This window comes from Paramisgurnus dabryanus, chromosome 11 (assembly GCF_030506205.2).
Source record: "Paramisgurnus dabryanus chromosome 11, PD_genome_1.1, whole genome shotgun sequence".
Lineage (NCBI taxonomy): Eukaryota > Metazoa > Chordata > Actinopteri > Cypriniformes > Cobitidae > Paramisgurnus > Paramisgurnus dabryanus.
In genome coordinates, this window is record NC_133347.1 from 32,710,020 (window position 1) to 32,729,634 (window position 19,615).

The following is a 19,615-nucleotide window of genomic DNA, read 5'->3' on the forward strand; positions in this document are numbered from 1 at the left end:
GATATGTGATGCTCCAGCACGAGCCTTTATCAAAGGTATTAAGTCTCACACAGGTTACTATGGCTGTGACAAATGTCAGCAGAAAGGTTCCTATGTGAAACACCGCATGACGTTTCCCGAGAACAATGCCTCCTGTAGAACAGATGACGCTTTTCGCCAAGAGTTAGATGAGGAACACCATCTAGCACACTGTCCTCTTCTAGAAACGGACATTGATATGGTTACAGGTTTTCCGCATGATTATATGCACCTTGTGTGTTTGGGTGTGATGAGACGTCTAACGGATCTGTGGTGTGGTACACTGGGCCCCCGGCGTACAAAACTTTCTAGCACTCAAGTCTTGGCTATTTCTGAGAGACTGGTTCAATTGAAGGATTTTATTCCAGCAGAGTTTGCCAGAAAGCCTAGGGCTCTCAGTGAAAGACTTCGGTGGAAAGCTACTGAATTCCGTCAACTATTGTTGTACACGGGTCCGATTGTTTTTAAGGGTGTGTTACCAAGACAGGTCTATGACAACTTCATGCTGTTGTCTGCTGCCATCTACATTTTGGCAAATTCACAGTTCTGTATTGAAATGAATGATTTGGCTCACTCCTTTTTGGTGGCATTTGTTGAGCATTATGGTTTGTTGTATGGCAAAGAGCACGTGGTGTACAACATTCATGGGCTGGTACATCTTGCTAGTGATGTAAAAGTGCATGGTCCTTTGGATTGCATATCTGGCTTTCCCTATGAAAACTTTCTTGGTGAGCTTAAGAGAATGGTAAGGAAGCCTCACAATCCACTTGCACAGATAATCCGTAGGTTGTCAGAACGTGAGGAAAGGGATTGTTTTTCAACTGATGAAACATCACTAATGTGCCCCCATCAAAATGGACCTGTACCACAGACACTTTCAGAAGCAGTACATCAGTTCAAGCAGCTAGCTGTTGATGGTGCCATGCTGCGAATTTCAAGCAAAGATGATTGCATTGCTCTTCATGGCAAAGTGATTTCTGTGAAAAACATCATTGCTTACAGGGGTAAAGAGTTTGTGATGTTTCAAGAGTACAGAGAGAAAGAGGCCTTATACACTTACCCTCTTGACTCCAGAAAACTTGGAGTATTCATTGTGTCCAATTTGTCACCAGTGATGCAGTGTACTGAGCTCACAAAGCCCTGGCAGAAGTGTGTGAGGTTGCCCATGGGAGACCAATTTGCAGTCTTCCCAATGTCTCACACATTTTCTCACTAAAATCAAAGATTAATTAATGTACATAGTTATTGCAAAGCAGAAGTTTTTAAAGTTCACCATTATTTCTGGACTACATTGTCAGACATGTTTTAAGTAAGTGTCATTGTACTACTTGCACTGAGCCTTATGGCATACTTCCAACTTTAAATAGTACATATCACAAAGTTTTCGTTATATATGTTTACAGTGTTGCAAAAGTCAGAGCCAGGCGCATTACAAGCGTATAAAAGTAATTGGCCACCAGCTTTCAAACATAAGAAAAAGCATAAAACACACGTTGCAAGTGCAGGTTAAGTGGAATGTTAATGTGAAACTGTGACGCTAATACTAATAGCATATTAATGATTAAACATTCATTAGCAAACAAGCCAACTATCATCATGGAGGCTGTCTGCGATTTGTCTGACTATCGTATTAGATGTTTTGGCACAACTATTTTACAGATGTTTCCTCGTAAACCTCAAAATCCACATAAATCCACACGCAAACATCTATCTATCTATATTACATCAAACTTTATACTATTTAGGGCTGCATGATTAACCAAAAAAAGAATCACGACGATCTCGATTAGAACACAACAATTTTGGTTCAGAAAAAGGCAAGGAAAAACCTCTTGACGTTTCTCAATTCGAAGGCTACAGCCTCCGGAGGTCTCATATGCAGGCATGATACGTCATCAAGCCTGGTTTATCTTATACATTCACAATGTTGATCAACTTATGGATTATATATGGTAAATTTTACATACAGAAACAAAAATGGGCAAACAACAAACCCAACAGCATTTTATTTCGAATAGAATTAAGGAATTATTTTGAATCTATTAAAAATAAAAAAGCAAAAAAGCAAAGCAAATGTATACAATTTTTGAAACATTTGCTTTCATTGAGTTATTGTAAGTAATCCCCACATTAGGCATGGGCCGGTAAGAAATTCTGGCGTTATGATAACCGTAAGCAAAAATACGACAGTGCTGCAGTATTAGCATTGTAACACTAATGTGTTATTTTCAAATGTCTGCGTATAAAAGCATAAACTTTTCAACTGGACACAATAAATTTTATTTTCTAAGCAACATACGTTTATGCCAGGTAAAAATAAAGGCTTTAAATGATAATATCTTTCAAAAATATGTAATTGAAATGTAAACATGAATTCAATTACATGATATAATTCATTTTGTGTAAACACAGTTCATACCTTGAAAATGGTATCACAAAAAATTTTTAGTGGTTTTGAAACCATAACTCTTTAAAACCTTGGTAAACCATGAAACTGGTACCCGGCCCATGCCTACCCCACATGTTGTTGTTGTTGTTGTTGATTTATTTATTTTTATTCTTCCTTTTGATTTGATCCATTTATATTTTGAATATAAAATAAGCACATTGTGATACTCCTAAATTTATGCAATGTTCTTGTTCTTAAAAAAAAAAATTACATTTGCAAGTCATAAACATATTACAACAATTTACGATTAACTAAGAAAGACTAAGAGTCTTTCTAATTGTTCAAATTCTGAAATAAGACTGTCTTGGTGATGTATACAGCTTAAAAATGCGACCTCCTGCAGCTTTTGGATTGTATCATCGTTTACTTTCGAGGGTTTTTTTTTTTTTTTTTAAGGTTGCACCATTTGATTAAAATAAATAGCACATGTGCTTTTTTGTACAATTATTTTATTTATTAGTGTCAACATTCTATTGTTTATGCTAACACATTTTAAGTTACTTATCTTAAGATGTCTAAAATAAGGAAAAGAGACTTTTAAGACACTTTATTGTAACTGAAAGTCCTGTTTAGCAGTTTTTTTACTTGAGTGCAATAAATGTTTTTGTTGAAAAAACTGGGAATCGTTTGAGAGAATCGTGACCTCACTTCCCATGAAGAAAAGTCGTGATTCACATTTTAGCAAGAATCGTGCAGCCTTAATACTATGACGTACATGACGTTTCTTCATAAAAGGTACAAGTAATCTGACATGATGAATACATCTCTGCATGAAGATGCGCTGACCGGAAACAACTTAGATGTACTAAGGAAAAAGAGGAAGTAGTTGTGCAAGTAGTCTGTATATGGATTTTTTTTTTTTTTTTTACTGAATCAGACATTGATTACAACTCTTGTTTTTCAGACAAATGTATCATATTGTAATTTTTGAGACTACAAATGAGATCGAAGTTGTTCCCCACAGTTGGGTGAGGGACAATGTTTGTATGTGGCCTCCATACAAATATGAAGATAGAGTAAAAGCCATAAAATCAAATGTGAAGCCAGGATCTTCCTGGACTCCCTACAAAATCCGGATTGTTTTTACTAGAGGTACACTATCCTTATCCTTACTTAAAGCTGCCGTCGGCAACTCTGGAGGATTGAGCAGTTTCCAAATGTTTACAATTTCATGTCCCTCCCCCACTACCTCCGAGCAACCTCCCTCAGAGCACGTTCTCGTCAGCGCGTGTGCAAAAGTATTATTGTGAACGCATACTTAGCAAGAATACTTAGATTACTTACATAACACTCCGAAATACAATCAATGGTTGATAAAGCACAATTACCTGTCGAGAAGAAATGTGGCAAGCTCTGCATCCAGCTTGAAATCTCGTAGATTCCTTTCAAATGCCGGTCCGATATTGATCCTAGTTTTAATACGGTCACAGTCGCTTTCTATCTTTGTTTCCTTCTTTTCATTGGTTGTTTTCCTAGCTCTAGTTGTTAACCGAGAAATCGGAAGTTTGTTACTGAAAGTTCTCTCCGCCATCACGCTGCATTCAAACCAAAACAACTATGAATTCAGGCGGATGCACGTGATATTGTAACGCGCGCGAGGGGGATGGGGATCTGTGGCGCGTGCAGGTACTGTGATTGACAGGCAGATTTTACACAGCCCTGCGCTGATTGGACCAAATGAACCAGCCTGCGCTGATTGGACCAAATGAACCGGGAGCGGTGGATTTTTGCAAAACAAATAACAGGCTCCAGGTGGAGCTAGAAGCGCGGGTTATTTTCTTAAACAGTCTAGTTGATGTTGTTCTATCGGAGCATAGTGTTGGTTTCAGTGAATATGATCAAAAAATATGATAAAATAAGTTGTCGACGGCAGCTTTAAGGTTTTTTTTGTAATTTTTCTCAATATTACACAAAATCTTTTATGTATTTGCTAGTTAGATTAACAGAATATTTGTAATTTCTTTGCAGAAACATATGAAGAAGCACGGAAAAAATTGCCAGAGGCAGAAATACTTACAGATCTTACAGATATGGACTCGCCTCCACTTCGAAATAAAAAAAGACGAATGTAAATAGACCACGTACAGAGCAGAATGTGACTGCTGAATCAGGGCAATACATTTAATAATCTTGTTTTTGGACTTTTTATCAGCAAAAAGATGCGTTTTTTTTGATGATAGTGATACTGAAGATGAGGGTAGCTACCCACTTCCAGCAGCCCCAGAAGTGCCAGTCAGCCCCATCAAGGAACGTAAGTAACCAATTTTTGCAACTATTTATAGCTTTATTGATGTTTAACTAGCACATTTGTTTAACTATTTCCCTGCCAATGATGAGTTTTACTGCAATCCTTATGTCCGCTATTATCCGTTAGGTGGTGCTCTTGCACAGCTTATAAAACACTAAAATGTCTTTAAAAACACATTATAAACTCTGTGTATGCTTTGATCATTATTCAGAAGTCTGATCTGTAACAAAAGTCATTTACAAAAATGGAATTATCTGGCAGCTTTAAAAAAAAACGCTGGCGGGGAAGAGTTAAGTAAAACGAGTACGAGTACACATGTTCAGTATCAAACCCGATACCAATTACGTAATTCTCTGATCCGATATTTGTATTAAGTATCAGCTTCTATATAGAGTAAAATCCTGAAGCGTGTATTGGTGACAGATCGTCTCGATCCGATATGACATTTCTGTGTTTTCAAACTTTTTCCTACACAGCTAATGGTGGAAATGTATGCGACACCAGACAATTAAAACGAATAGTTCACCCAAAAATGAAAATTCTAATCACTAAAGCTCCTACACAATGACTACTTTCATTTCTTCAAACTTTTCCCTATACAGCGACCAGCAGAGCAGGGAACTCCTGTCAACCACTTGCCAGAGAGTCAGGAGAGGCTATAGGTTGTGAGTATTTAAAACAACAGAATATGTGAGTTACAGAGTGGAAATGTATGCAACACCAGACTATAAAAAAACATCAATTTGGATCGATTTAGACTTAAAGGGATAGTTCACCCAAAAATGATACTTCTAGGGGCGGTTTCCCGGACCAGGATTAGCTTAATCCAGGACTAGGCCTTAGTTTAATTAGGAAATATAACTAGTTTTAACAAACATGCCTTACTAAAAACATTACCTGTGTGCATTTTGAGGTAAAACAAAGGGCACTGATGTATTTTAAGATATGTAAGTGCAAGTTGTTTTCAGTTTGGAGAGATCTTTAAAGGAACAGTATGTAAGAAATGTATATCAATTAATCATAAAATGGCCCTGATATGTCACTAGACATTAAGAAATCATTTTCATTTCAAATACTTAGATCACTCACAACAGTGGTCTGGCCAAGATATTGTCATTTAAAAAGTGGAGTTGCAGCCCTCAACTGATGTTTATGTTGTCATTTTGTGTATTGGCCACCAGTTGTGTGATTGCAGTACCAGTTTTAGCCACAAGTTTTGTGATTGCAATACCAGTTTTGGCCACAATCCTACATACTGTTCCTTTAAAGTGTTTAAGTCCAGGACTAGTCTAATCCCTGTCCGGGAAACCGCCCCCTAATCACTTAAAGCTCCTAAACAATGACTACTTTAATTTCTTCAACTTTTTCCTGTACAGCGGCCAGCAGAGCAGGGAATTACTCTCAACCGCTTGCCAGAGAGTCGAGAGAGGCTATAGGTTGTGAGTATTTAAAACAACAGAATATGTGAGTTACAGAGTGGAAATGTATGCAACACCAGACTATAAAAAAACATCAATTCGGATCGATTTAGACTTAAAGGGATAGTTCACCCAAAAATGATACTTCTAATCACTTAAAGCGCCTAAACAATGACTACTTTAATTTCTTCAACTTTTTCCTGTACAGCGGCCACCAGAGCAGGGAATTACTCTCAACCACTTGCCAGAGAGTCGGGAGAGGCTATAGGTTGTGAGTATTTAAAACAACAGAATATGTGAGTTACAGAGTGGAAATGTATGCAACACCAGAAAATAAAAAACATCAATTTGGATCGATTTAGACTTAAAGGGATAGTTCACCCAAAAATGATACTTCTAATCACTTAAAGCTCCTAAACAATGTCTACTTTAATTTCTTCAAACTTTTTCCTGTACAGCGGCCACCAGAGCAGGGAATTACTCTCAACCACTTGCCAGAGAGTCGGGAGAGGCTATAGGTTGTGAGTATTTAAAACAACAGAATATGTGAGTTACAGAGTGGAAATGTATGCAACACCAGAAAATAAAAAACATCAATTTGGATCGATTTAGACTTAAAGGGATAGTTCACCCAAAAATGATACTTCTAATCACTTAAAGCTCCTAAACAATGTCTACTTTAATTTCTTCAAACTTTTTCCTGTACAGCGGCCACCAGAGCAGGGAATTACTCTCAACCACTTGCCAGAGAGTCGGGAGAGGCTATAGGTTGTGAGTATTTAAAACAACAGAATATGTGAGTTACAGAGTGGAAATGTATGCAACACCAGAAAATAAAAAACATCAATTTGGATTGATTTAGACTTAAAGGGATAGTTCACCCAAAAATGATACTTCTAATCACTTAAAGTGCCTAAACAATGACTACTTTAATTTCTTCAACTTTTTCCTGTACAGCGGCCACCAGAGCAGGGAATTACTCTCAACCACTTGTCAGAGAGTCGGGAGAGGCTATAGGTTGTGAGTATTTAAAACAACAAAATATGTAAAATACAGAATGGAAATGTATCCAAAACCAGACAATTAAAACATCAATTTGGATCTATTAAGACTTAAACATATGTTTAAAAGCTCCTAAACAATGACCACTTTCGTTTCTCAAATTTTTTTCCTGTACAGCGACCAGCAGATCAGGTATTTACACTCGACCACGTGCCAGAGAGTCGGCAGAGGCCATGAATTGTGAGTATTTGAAACCACAGGATTTGTGAGTGACCAAGTAGATATGTATGTGACACCAGACAATAAAAACATACATTTAATTCCATTTAGACTTGAAGGGATAGTTCACCCAAAATGAAAATTCTAATCACTAAAGCTCCTAAACAATGACTACTTTCATTTCTCAAATTTTTTCCCTATACAGCGACCAGCAGAGCAGGTATTTACACTCGACCACTTGCCAGAGAGTCGGCAGAAGCTATGAACTGTAAGTATTTGAAACAACAGAAATAACGTTCGCATGGTTTTTACATTCAAAATCATCAAAATCAATAAGTAATAGGCTATTTTGTAACATGGATTAGTGGCTATCTGGAGAAATGGTTCGTTTGAAAGGGCGGGCCGCATTTAAGACCTGGACGTAAACGCCCACTGCTATGATTGGACAGCTTCATTCCCCGTCGTTACATGTGGGGAAATGTTTTAAAAACATTAATGTGTAAAAATAGCAGCCGAACACATATGTTTAAGCCACAAAAGATTCTGGGTGCTATTGATGATACACATAAATGACAATACGTATAGTAAAGTAGAAACAAAACTTTTAACTTGACGTGACTAAATTACCGTATACAACACAGTAAGTGCGCATCAGAATCTAAACTGCAGCTGATAAATCCTTATCAATAACTTTGTATATTTCTATTGTGCTTGTGAGGTTGCTCTTACATACACTTAACGTAACATACCACAGTTATATGATAAAAAAAGCTATGTTGAGTGTTGGACCTTTCAAACGCAACTTGCCTAGAGTACCATATACAACACAGTAAACGGGTATCAGAATCTAAATTGCAGCTGGTAAGTCCTTCTTTATCACTAACTTTGTATATTTCTTCCGTTGTATTACAGTCAGATTGCACCTCTAATAATCGTTTAATATTTTTAGTAAATTAAAACAGTCAAACACGTGTTTAGACACGGATGTTAAAGGACATCTCTAAGGGGCCAGTCACACCAAAAGCGTTTATGCCAGTTGCAGGCGCCTTTTTTGAATGATATTCTATAGGCAGGGCGCGTTTGCACGCTGTTTATGCGCGCCGAGCGCCTTGCAGTTTTTTGCCGCCTGCTGCGCACGCGTTTTTGAAGGAGCGCTGAGAGCGGAGAAGCGCCCGACGTCATTCGCCTCTTTCCATTGTCCAATCGAATGAGGGGAGAGGCGGGCCTTACGTTGTGGTGAGGGAAGTTTACAGTTGCTTTGAAGAACCGGACACCACTCGCTCACTCTCTCCTGCGTGTTTGTGCACCTCTCACCCTCAAACAAGGTCAGAGCAAGCGCCCTCTTTTTAAAGTTTCTGCTAATATGACAGTTAACAGCAAAAGAGCGCTCACGCGTCAATATTTGATTGACAAGACAGCTGACTCGGTAGCAATATGAAAAGTCGTGTCGCACTGCTCTTTTTTTAAAAAAAGGCAGTGCATCGCGCCTTGCGTTTGCAAGCGTTTAAAGCGCTTTTGGTGTGACTGGCCCCATACAAAGCAATAGGGAAACGCAGTAATGTTATCTTAAATAAAGTAAAAAAATGTTTTACTTACTGTGTATACTGCTCTGTCATTTTTGTCAGATCCAATATTAGTGGTGCTTTTAATCACAGTCTCTCTGCAAATCCAGCATCGACTTTTGACTTCTTTGAATTAATTTGCGGTACACAAAGTAAACAAACACTCCCCATGCGAGCTGGAACTTCTTCATAAACAAACTTTAACCACACATTTCCGAGCCTCCGAATTAAGGTATACAGCTTTTGTGTTGTTCCCACGCGGTTCTTCCACAACCGAAGACTATGTTTCCATGGTTACTCTATCATAACAGATGACCGCGTCAAAATAAAAGTCCCTCAGGAAAAAAATACTTTAAAGTAATTTTTAGTTACATTTGGCAATCTTTAAAGACATATTTACTGATTGTTGAGACCCGGCATGGTTTCCTCTGCCCCTGGCCCCACGTTAGAGGTCTACACGGGTCCAAAAATTCCTACCCGAACCCGATCAGACCCGTAAATGTGCTACACTGAACCGACCCGGACAGGTCTGTTGTTTTGAAAGCTGGACCCGAACCGACCCGAACCTGTCTATTATGTAAAAGCTGGACCCGGATCCAACGCGGACCCGTCTATTATTTAAAATCTGGACCCGAACCCATCCGGGAAGACACAGACCCGACCGGCAAATATTATTTAGCTAAATGTTATTAATAAGTCAATAAACAAGTAGCGAAAATTTAACTTTTTGTCTTGCCCATAGAAGTTAGTCTTCTCCCTCCTTGAACCTGACTGTGTAATGCACAATCCTTATTTCCAAGAAAGTTCCATCCATGTTATTCCTCTCTTGACGAAATGTTTAATCATCTCTGTGCTCTTTGAGCAGAGTCACGAAAACTTAAGATATAACAGCAAGATTTTAAAATAATAATTTATAATATTATTATAAAAATTAGAGAAGTCATTGCAAAATGCGCGGTATGGCGGAATAGGTCCCGCCATCTAAATAAAAGAGCCAATTGTCAAAGGTAAAGTCATTGCGTCTCCCTGCAGAAGCTCCTGACTGGTAGCCAGAGAAACATTACAAGAGCACATGCGCGTTAGCTGCCTGGTTGGAGCAACCAAATATAAACTTTTTAACGCAATTTTAGCGTCATAGAAATAATGTATGAGACAGTTCATCTAATTTTTTGTTGCTGTTTTTGAAATATTTTATTTAAAAGTGAGTGTGTGTTCTCCGAGTCCGATCGACTTCGGGTATTACCCAGAATGTTAAACAGACCCGGGACCCGAAGTAATAGATTGAGACCCGACCCGGACCCGGCTGATCATTTAAAATATAGACGCGAACCCGTACGGGTCCCGGGTTGGATCCCGGGTCTTCAGGTCTCGGGTCTTCCGTGTAGACCTCTACCCCACGTGTGTCACGCGAAGCTGTGGGCGGGGCTACAAAAGTGGTCGTTGTATTTGGGTTTGGGGAGGTGCTTCAATTCTACTCTGACGTCATATTTCTTCGAATTCCTCACTCGGCTGTACTACTGGCTTGGTGCCAAAAACTGTTATATTTCAGTAGCACGGACGTTTTCAGTTCTGAAACTTGCAGGATGCTCATTTAAGTATGATGACCTCTTTATAACAAATTATCAAGTTAAAATTGAGTATTTGATTCACCGCTCCTTTAAGAAATCACTCAGATTAAACATGTCGAGTAATTATATGTACATCCTGCCGGCCATAGAGTGCAGGTATGGGAACCCAACGTGAAGAAGGGCTTGTTTCAAAAAGAGCTTTGTACCATCTGCAATTTTAATCCTCAACAGGCTACAAAGCTGAACATTCACCATTTTGTGTATTGTTGTTTTTGTGTATATATGTTTTGCTATTGTGTGTACTGTATGACAGTCTGTGAAAACAAATTTCCTGTTACGGGACAATAAACTATCCATCTATCTATACATAATATGTTGTCTTGTTCTCCTCTTTAGCAGCTATCAGTAGATCAGCATCATCCCACAGTGATTTCAATGAAGGTACTTGCATATTTTTGTATCCTATGCATTTTCATATTCTTTTTACAAAGTAATATGATTGTTTTTCCTTTTTTCTAGCTGTTATACGCAAACTTTTGGCAAATCAGGAAATCATCAAGGACCAAATGGGCACATTAGTTAAATTGGTCTATGATCTCAAAAAATTATCTACTGCAGAGGACAGCCCAACAGTAAATTCTGACAACTTTCCAATCAACGGTCACCAACAACTCCAATATATTGAGGGCCAGCTGGAGCAGGAGGACTTCAGGACAGCTGTGGTAAGATTTCAATTCAAGTTTGCTTGTATTGCACTTTTCACATTTAACGTTGTTGGAAATCAGCATGTAGAATGTACACAAAAGGGCTCTACCGGGAATTTGATAGCACCAGAGTGGTGAGTTGGGGCAAGTAAGAAAGAAACATAGAAACTACATCCAAACATGTTTAATACATACATATAATTATAATTATAATTTAATACAGATTATTTCTTGTTTATGGGTAAACATCTTTTTCAGCGTCTTTACCATATTCTTATTTAGCATCATGGGCATCAGAACCATTATACATTGGTGGGACAAGACCCACCCCTTTGAAGACCAATGATATTGGACCCACTAATTTTTACACTTTTTAATTCCATGCATATGCCTGTTCACTGTCAGCGCGCCTTCAATCATATCCGTTCGACTGAGGAATGCCCTAATAAATAAAATGCCATTCCGTGTTTTCTCAAACCCATTCTACTTGGCTAATTCAGAGTCCATATAACTATAACTCCATTTCGTGTTTTCTTTATTTTCGCGTCTCGTGACACAACAAGAGTAAAGAAAGCAGGCCTGTTGCCTATTATTTAAGAAAAAATAATACTATGTGAACTTGATCATTTTCGTATGCGTTCAAGGGTGCTCCTTTCAGCAGTATGTAAATCACAGAAAAGGAACTACTATTCTGTTCGTCAGTAACTTCAATAAGAGGATCTTAAAAATACACATCAGAAAATGTAAAGCATTACATTAAGCATAATAATATAAAACATAATAATATACCGCAAAGCCCCTGTAATCCTTTAAAGACTAAACTTATTGTTTTTTTTTTCAAATACAACAGCCAATGACTGAAGTCTCTAGCTGCATACCTTTCCAAATGTTTATATTTTGCTTTAGACATAGTTCTGTTTATTACAATTAGAATATGGAATTTGGTTGTAGTACGATACATAGTAGATGTTAAATGTTAAAAGATGCTTATACGGTAAGCATACAGTATTGTAGGTTTTTATACTGTATCATTCAATTTTAACTTATGTGAGCAGTAAATCTTAACTTATGCTTCTTTTCCTAGATCTGTAACCATCTTTTAACTAACTTTATAACTGATATAAACAACATCCATTAGGTAAAATTTTATTCTCATTATTTAAACTTTAAAGAGCACCAATTGTCTGATTAACAATTTCCTTTGATATGTAAGTCTGTATTAGTACAAAGTAATAATATGCACAAGGTACAAACCCCAAAGTAAACAATGACGTGAGTTATTGGCTGTTTCTCAATATGCATTCTTCAGCGATCTTGCGTCCTTGTGTTCTCTCTCTACCTCATCATTAACCGTCAAAGTTCAATTCAAATACTCAAGAACGCAAGTACAGAGGACACATAAAAAATACCCAGATGTATTCTTGATATCGAGGATGCATCGAGTGTAGACTTGCGTGCTGAGATTGCTTTACGCCCCAGAAGTCATGTGGCAAAACAATGGGGTTAGGAAGGAAGTGCACGTTTTTAATGCCATCGAGCGGGTGAGAGTAAGAAGCTGGTTAAAGTAAATGTTTGTTTGTAAACGTTTTAAGTATTAAATACATAAAAAAACACAAATTTGATATTTAAATGAATGTTTTATTGGCATAGAAACACTAATCTTAATTGAGTTTCTGGTTTTAGATTATATTATTATTTCTTGACAAGGTATCTTAAATATTTACGTATTTGCCATTACAAAATGACATAATAAAAATAAAATAATGTATGTAATAATGCAGATAATACTATGTTAGTCATTTTGTGAATGTTGCGATGTTGAATCTGGGGAGGTCAGGGGAACAACAGGAAGATTGTACACATCTTAATTCTCACATCTTAAAGTGCATTCTGTGTTCTTGCGACCTTTTCAGTTCGTTCTTCCAAGGGAAGTCAATGGGTACCTTCAACTGTGTGCAAATAATAATTTATCCAAAAATCTTTTTGAGTACAGCAGAAGAAAACTCATACAGGGGTGTTCTTGCTTGTCATTGTATCCACAATAAACCCAATAAATTGAGCGCATGTGTTCATTTGCCTACACTGGCATGAGAAATTTAAAGTCCAATTTAAAGTCGTGCATAAGGTCTACACCAGGGCTACTTAAATCTTACCATGGAGGGCCGGAGCACTGCAGAGTTTAGCTCCAACCCTGATCAAACACACCTGAGCAAGCTAATCAAGGTCTTCATGATCACTAGACAATCACAGGTGGGTAAGTTTGATTAGGGTTGGAACTAAACTCTGTAGGGCTCCGGCCCTCCGGGGTAAGATTTGAATAGCCCTGGTCTACGCCATGAATACAACATAAGTTATCCTGCGTAGCTCTGCATAGCCTGACGTGAACCTTGCCAAATTTTTAACTGTGTGTCATTTCTACGTGGACCACAAGCACTGTGATTGGTCCACTAGAACCCCTCCTTTCAGGTAAAAAACCCTGCGTCATAGGTATTTCTGTTTGTAACGGTAAGAACAAAGATGGGCCAAGTTGAGGAGTGATTTAACTCAAACTGCAAAAAAGTCACTGGCTATTAACTTCCATCACTGCTGGTCTTCTCAAAACATACACCCCAAGCTGCTGGTTGTTCTTTGTTTGTTGGTTAACTGAGCAATCTGCTTCACTTTTGGCTTAATTGTGCAAAAAAAAATGGTTGTAGAAACAAACCTTAAGTGTTCATTTGTAGTAGAGTTGTATATGTTGTGTAAAAATCTGACAAATCAAGCTCAAATGTTTGATTTCATTAAGACAGAACAAATAAGCATTAGGTTGTGCCCCACTCTCCCCTAATATTTCAGAACCGAGCTGTGTCACGAACCTAAGTGCAAGTAGTCGACGTTTTCACAATCATTCTGAATCTAATCTCTAACAAAATTCCTTTACAAAAATGCAATTATTTCATTTTTTGCTCAGAATGTTGGTATTTTTGAAGAAACCTAACCATATTTGAGAGGTTCTAAATAGAGAACAAATAAAGATAGGATGAAACTTTTTTTCCTAGTTAGTTTATTTGTATGTTTGTTTGAAGGCAGAGGGTCTGTTCTTTCATTTGATATATTTGTAAATAATAATTTTATATAAGTTCTTAAATTTAAGGCATTTTGTGAAACTTTTGCATTTTGTGAAAAAAAGCTGGTGGGGAATGAGTTAAATGAACCCACACAGTTTGTCTATATTCTGCTCAAAGATGAGATTTGATTTGTTTCTTTATTTGTGCACAACTTCAATTTTACAGATAAATACTTTATCTTTGAGAGGAGGCACCACTGTCAAAGAAAGTGTTTGGAGGATAATGAACTTCCTACTAACAAATGACATAGCTCGTCAAATTAACTGGAGGGGTATCAATGGGAAGGCGGCCTTTAAGGACACCACTCTAAAAACTGTGATTAATGGTAAGTCTTTATGAAAGTCTGTGTGATTTATTCATGTTTGGTGTCAGCTAAAATGATTACCCTATAAATGTTAGATTTTTAAGAAATAATTATTTTCTACCTCAATGTTCACTTGTGTCATTATAGCTGCAGTCAGAAAAAACAAATTAACTGCAACTGCTACAGACCAAGAAGTAGAGCACTGGACCAAGAGATGGTTGCAGCTTGCCAAAGACCGAGATGGTGGTCGTCGGGCAAGAGAGAGGATTTGAAGCCATATGTCACCCTCAAGTTGTTCCAAATGAAGACAGTTTATATATATATAAGTATGAGATATGTTAGTTTTATCAATATTAGTTAGTTATATTAATATATATATTACATGTTAAGATATGTTCTGGAAGTCTGTTTATGATAAATATAATATACATGCATTTATAAATTATTATTATTATTACTGTAAACTTTTAATAAAAAATAAATTTTAAAAAGACTGAGTTGTAGAGTAATTTCTTTACCATAGGATCATTAGCATATAGTAAGAGTAGATGTGGGGCACCCCTAGCTTAGAAGACACTACTGCATGTAATGAGGGCTATGACTCCACCTGAGAACAGCTGCCAGAAGTCAGCCGTAACCGGGCCAGAAATGGGCCATATTTCAGAAATGGCATGGGCCACATTTGGCCCTGATGGCTAAGAAGTGACTTGACCTCTGGCCCTGATGTGGCCCATGCCATTTCTGAAATATGGCCCATTTCTGGCCCGGTTACGGCTGACTTCTGGTAGCGCACTCAGGTTGAGTCATCGCCGTCATTCCACGCGGTATGTGAGCCAGAAGAATTTGAGAGATGTCAGCCACATCTGGGCCAGATGTCATTTGCTATCTGGGAATATAAAGAGATTAAGCAGATTTAAGCAGATTATTGTAGCCTATTGTGGTTGCTGCGGTTAATAAACAACAGCAAAGTCTCTAAAGCCTCAAACACGTATCGATGAACCATTCGCGCCTTTTCTTCTGTTCTATCTCACACAAGTAACCGCTGAAATAAGGGGGCGATCTTCATCGGGTCTCTTAACACAGCAGTGTAAAGAGAATCTAGCCAATCGATTCAGCCTGTAAACCGGCAGCTCTCGCTCCGCCTGGCTCAGTTTCATTGCGACACACGTTAAGTCCGGGTTCAAGGGACAAACCTCGCTTCAGGATGTCTCTCTCAAACTCACAGGCGTCGCCATCCATTCAGATCTGCAGGTAAGACGCTCTATGTCCTTTAACCTTTATCATGAATCAGTGAGATGATTTTAGCTGACGTCCTAATTTACGGACTCTGAAGCGACCCTGTAATCCTATAGACCAATGCACAAACACACTGTGAAATCCTTCAGAGAGATCACTAAAATATTTAACAAAGAACAAAACACACGGGGACGTGAATATCGCTCAGTTGATGTCTGAAAAGAGGTGGAATGCTGGTACATGTTTGAGCTGGTAGCGTTCATGCATCAGATGTCGTATGTGATGACCTCAATATGCTGATGTAGAGAACCGGAACATCAGGTCTTCTCTGTCGTCACAGCGAAAATATCACGATTATATTGTATTATATAGTAGTTTTAAAGGGGAAACGTGTGATATATATATTTATATTATATAAGGTTATATTTTATATGATAAAAGCTCTACATACTCGGATCCTGCAATTTCTGTAGAGATGGAAAATAACTAGGCAAAAATGTAGTGTAAAAAAATCCTCGCATTTATTATAATAATCCTTAATTTCGTGATTAAACGGTTAAAAGCATGTCTGGTGATACGGGACACTTTTATAAACACCGGTGCTCGCGTGTCCCCATCTAGTGGTTGTTAGTGGTATCGCCGTGCACATGTACAAATGACGCAATCGAGTCAACCACGTGAATTTTATGACAAATGTGTGTGTTTTTGTCTATTGATCATATTAGGTCCGTGTACCTGTATAGACATGTATTTGTAAAGGTACATACACAGGTACGTCTGTAAAACCGGCTAAATCATGTTAAAACATCTGATAAACGTAGAAAGAGCTTTTACATACATTCATAAACAAGCAGACATCTTCTAAACAGGAAACGTCTGAGAGGTGTATTGTAGAGTAACACACACAAAAATCATATTGCAGATGTAAATGCACGCAGACATCATGTCTCCATTGCAAACGTTATACTGGCTAATGGTGACAAAAATGGTTGTTTTACATGTTAACATTTTATTTTATTATTATTTATTATCATTATTATTTTAAAGCGTATTTTATATGTATAATGCTAGAATTGCTACATTCAAGTTTAATTCTGCCTTACCAATGATTAAAGTCTAAATGAAATAAAAACTGACCATTCTTATTTTTTGAATGTAATAGTGATTTGGTTTTTATAAAAAAAAATTATCCGTGTAAGTCATTATTTTACTTTATTTTTAAATCACGAGCCCTCATAAACTTAAAAAAAAAATCAAAATCTGAAAATGTAAAACGTCAGCTAGACAGCTAGGAAAGTAGCATCCATTAACTCCGCCCCCTCCAGCTGTCAGTATAATGAATGAAACATCTACTTTAGAATATCCATTCAAAGCCCAGTGAACAACACAAGCCACACCCACTTTTTTCCTCACAATATTCTATTTCACTCAGAAGTACTCACAGAAGTAAAGTTGATCATGACCAGGGATTCTGCGGAATGATTTTAAATGTTTTAAAAATTATATTAGATAATTTAAGCTATAAATATTACAAAATTGCATCTTAAATAATTGCTTTTTAAAGGCTGACAATCAAATGAATACACCAAACCAATGAGTCCTCTGAATTAAACTGGACCAACATGAACCAGATAATATGCATGTCAAGATTAGAATTTGTATATAAAATGACATATATTATTGTTTATAGTGTTATATATTATAGGAGAAAAATAGCTTGTGTTAATACGTTCTTATTATGAATTAAGCACGTATGAAGATAATTTCATCATTTATACAACACAATGTAAACCTTATATTTAACATAACAAGAGCATTTATCTTGTAAACGAATGTGAAATGATGATGTGCTGCTGAATGCTGACTGTCGCGTCACATAGACGATAGAGACAGGTAAGATCTGCTTAACTCAGCTGTAAGTTTTATTTCGTCTCAAATATCAAATGGTTCATGCTCTCTATCATTAAAAACAATCACAGCAAACAGCATGTGCAGGGTCACAAACACGCTCGAGCACGGTTTATGTGTGCTTTTCAATCACGGGCATTAAATCTGCGGGCGTGGATTCTGTTTGGCCCTGACCATGACTTCCGGTTCATGAGGACTTTAAAGGAGACATTTCACAAGACTTTTTTAAGATGTCAAATAAATCTTTGGTGTCCGCAGAGTACATATGTGAAGTTCTAGCTCAAAATACCATATAGATAATTTATTATAACATGTTAAAATTGCCACTTTGTAGTGAAGCGTTTAATTTATTTTCCTTCTAATATTTACTCATATTTAGTTTTTATATTATTCATTTTTATATGGTTCAATATTTCCTCAGAACACACAATCAGGGTGTTAGCACACACATTATTTTCACATGCTGCTGTTGCACAGATACCACATTTACTTTAGTGAGGGTGAATCACATACAGTATGATGTGGTTTAGTCTGTTTTGTGGTGTTCAACACATCGGGTCACTTTGTTAAAACCTTTATGGCAACATAATGCAACATTTTATTAAGATTGCTCTTTTGTTTCTGAGAGAAGTCAGATGCTCTCGTCATTATCCAGATATTCTCAGGTAAGATATTTTTCTAGTACCTTTTGTTTTGCCATATACAATAAAAACATGAAACATAAGACTTAAGGCAAACAAATCTTATACATAGATGTAAATATTCTATGGATTTTGTTTGTGTTGTTTGTAATAGAACAAGACAAATCTAAAAATGTAATAAAAAATAGTTTATTGAGTGCATTGCGACAGATATTTTTAAAATAGCATGACATTAAAACCAATATCTGATTACAGTCATGTGCTGTATGAAATATTTAAACAGCATTCCTGTTTGGTGTTAAATACTTTAAATACAACAATAAGCCGCATTAAGTTCAGCTGTTTGTAATGTTTTATTATCATCCAGTTATGTTTTAAAGATTTAAAATCCACTGCCACTGCTCTTTTACTGGATTTACAGTGCCTATACTTCTTTCTTCTTTAGATTTTTTTGTTGAATGTGATCTGGACACATTTTTGTCTTATATAGATGTTTAATAATAAGTTGAAGTCCCATGTAAAAATAATGCTGTAGGTTTGGTGTTCATAACAGTGCTTTCTGTGCCATTGCGACCTCGGTCTGATTTTACTAGCAAAGTGGCACAAGGTTAAACTGAAGGTGGGCGGAGTCTGAGCCAGTGAAGCTCATCACACCTGTGGAGGTAGTTGATGATGTCATAACTGACAGTATGTAATGATGGGTGATATGGGTGAAAGACTGTCGTCTGTGTAGTCACTCATCTGTTAAGCAAAGTCGTGTAAGAAGAGCTCATCAGGAATCTGTCATTAAACTGGGTTGAAGTCATGGCTTCTCTTCAGGTTACCAGGTAGAGTCACACATCAGACAATGGGACAGGAATTTACGACTGTTTTAGTTTGTAGCTCATATTGTGTTTGAAACGGATTTTATGACATTTCACGAGAAGTTTAATGTCGCAGTATTGATGCGTTTTGGATTGTTAAAGACGACTAACTAGAATTTCTTCCCAAACTTGTTTTGTGTTTGTGGCGTCAGCTGTTTTTTGTTAGCAAATTTTCTACAATCACTTTCAGCAGTAGTGAAGCCTGAGATTTGTCTCAGTGTAGCCAATATCTATTCTTTCCTGCTCTTTACATAGTATCTAAAACAAGATAAATGTAAGTGTAATATTTTCCCATAAACTTTTGACATCAGTGAAAATTTTTAAATCATAGAATTTTTTGTTATACTGTAGAAAATTATTATTACTTT

At 37.1% G+C, this 19,615-nt stretch overlaps 2 protein-coding genes across 5 annotated transcripts in view; both read left to right on the top strand.

Annotated features, from left to right (window-relative positions):
- Window positions 1–3,396: 3,396 nt before the first annotated feature.
- LOC135730158 (uncharacterized) lies at window positions 3,397–15,026 on the top strand. Of its 2 annotated transcripts, XM_065248001.2 has the most exons (13): window positions 3,397–3,559; window positions 4,436–4,535; window positions 4,620–4,718; window positions 5,318–5,380; window positions 6,092–6,154; window positions 6,342–6,404; window positions 7,091–7,153; window positions 7,313–7,375; window positions 7,560–7,622; window positions 10,881–10,925; window positions 11,004–11,206; window positions 14,461–14,620; window positions 14,747–15,026. In XM_065248001.2, the coding sequence occupies exons 2-13, from the start codon at window positions 4,442–4,444 to the stop codon at window positions 14,869–14,871; spliced, it is 1,104 nt and encodes a 367-aa protein (XP_065104073.1). In that variant the 5' UTR covers window positions 3,397–3,559; window positions 4,436–4,441; the 3' UTR covers window positions 14,872–15,026. The 2 variants fall into 2 exon arrangements, with proteins under 2 accessions (XP_065104073.1, XP_065104072.1); XM_065248000.2 differs by lacking the exon at window positions 6,092–6,154.
- Window positions 15,027–15,606: 580 nt separating this feature from the next.
- acot7 (acyl-CoA thioesterase 7) overlaps window positions 15,607–19,615 on the top strand; it is an 81,658-nt gene continuing 77,649 nt past the window's right edge. Inside the window, exon 1 of one of the 3 annotated variants that reach the window (XM_065247830.2) lies at window positions 15,607–15,850. In XM_065247830.2, coding sequence (XP_065103902.1) covers window positions 15,804–15,850 — 47 coding nt within the window. In that variant the 5' untranslated portion in view covers window positions 15,607–15,803. Of the gene's footprint in view, window positions 15,851–19,083; window positions 19,212–19,615 lie in introns of those variants that run through there. The other 2 variants (XM_065247831.2, XM_065247832.2) reach the window with 2 other exon arrangements.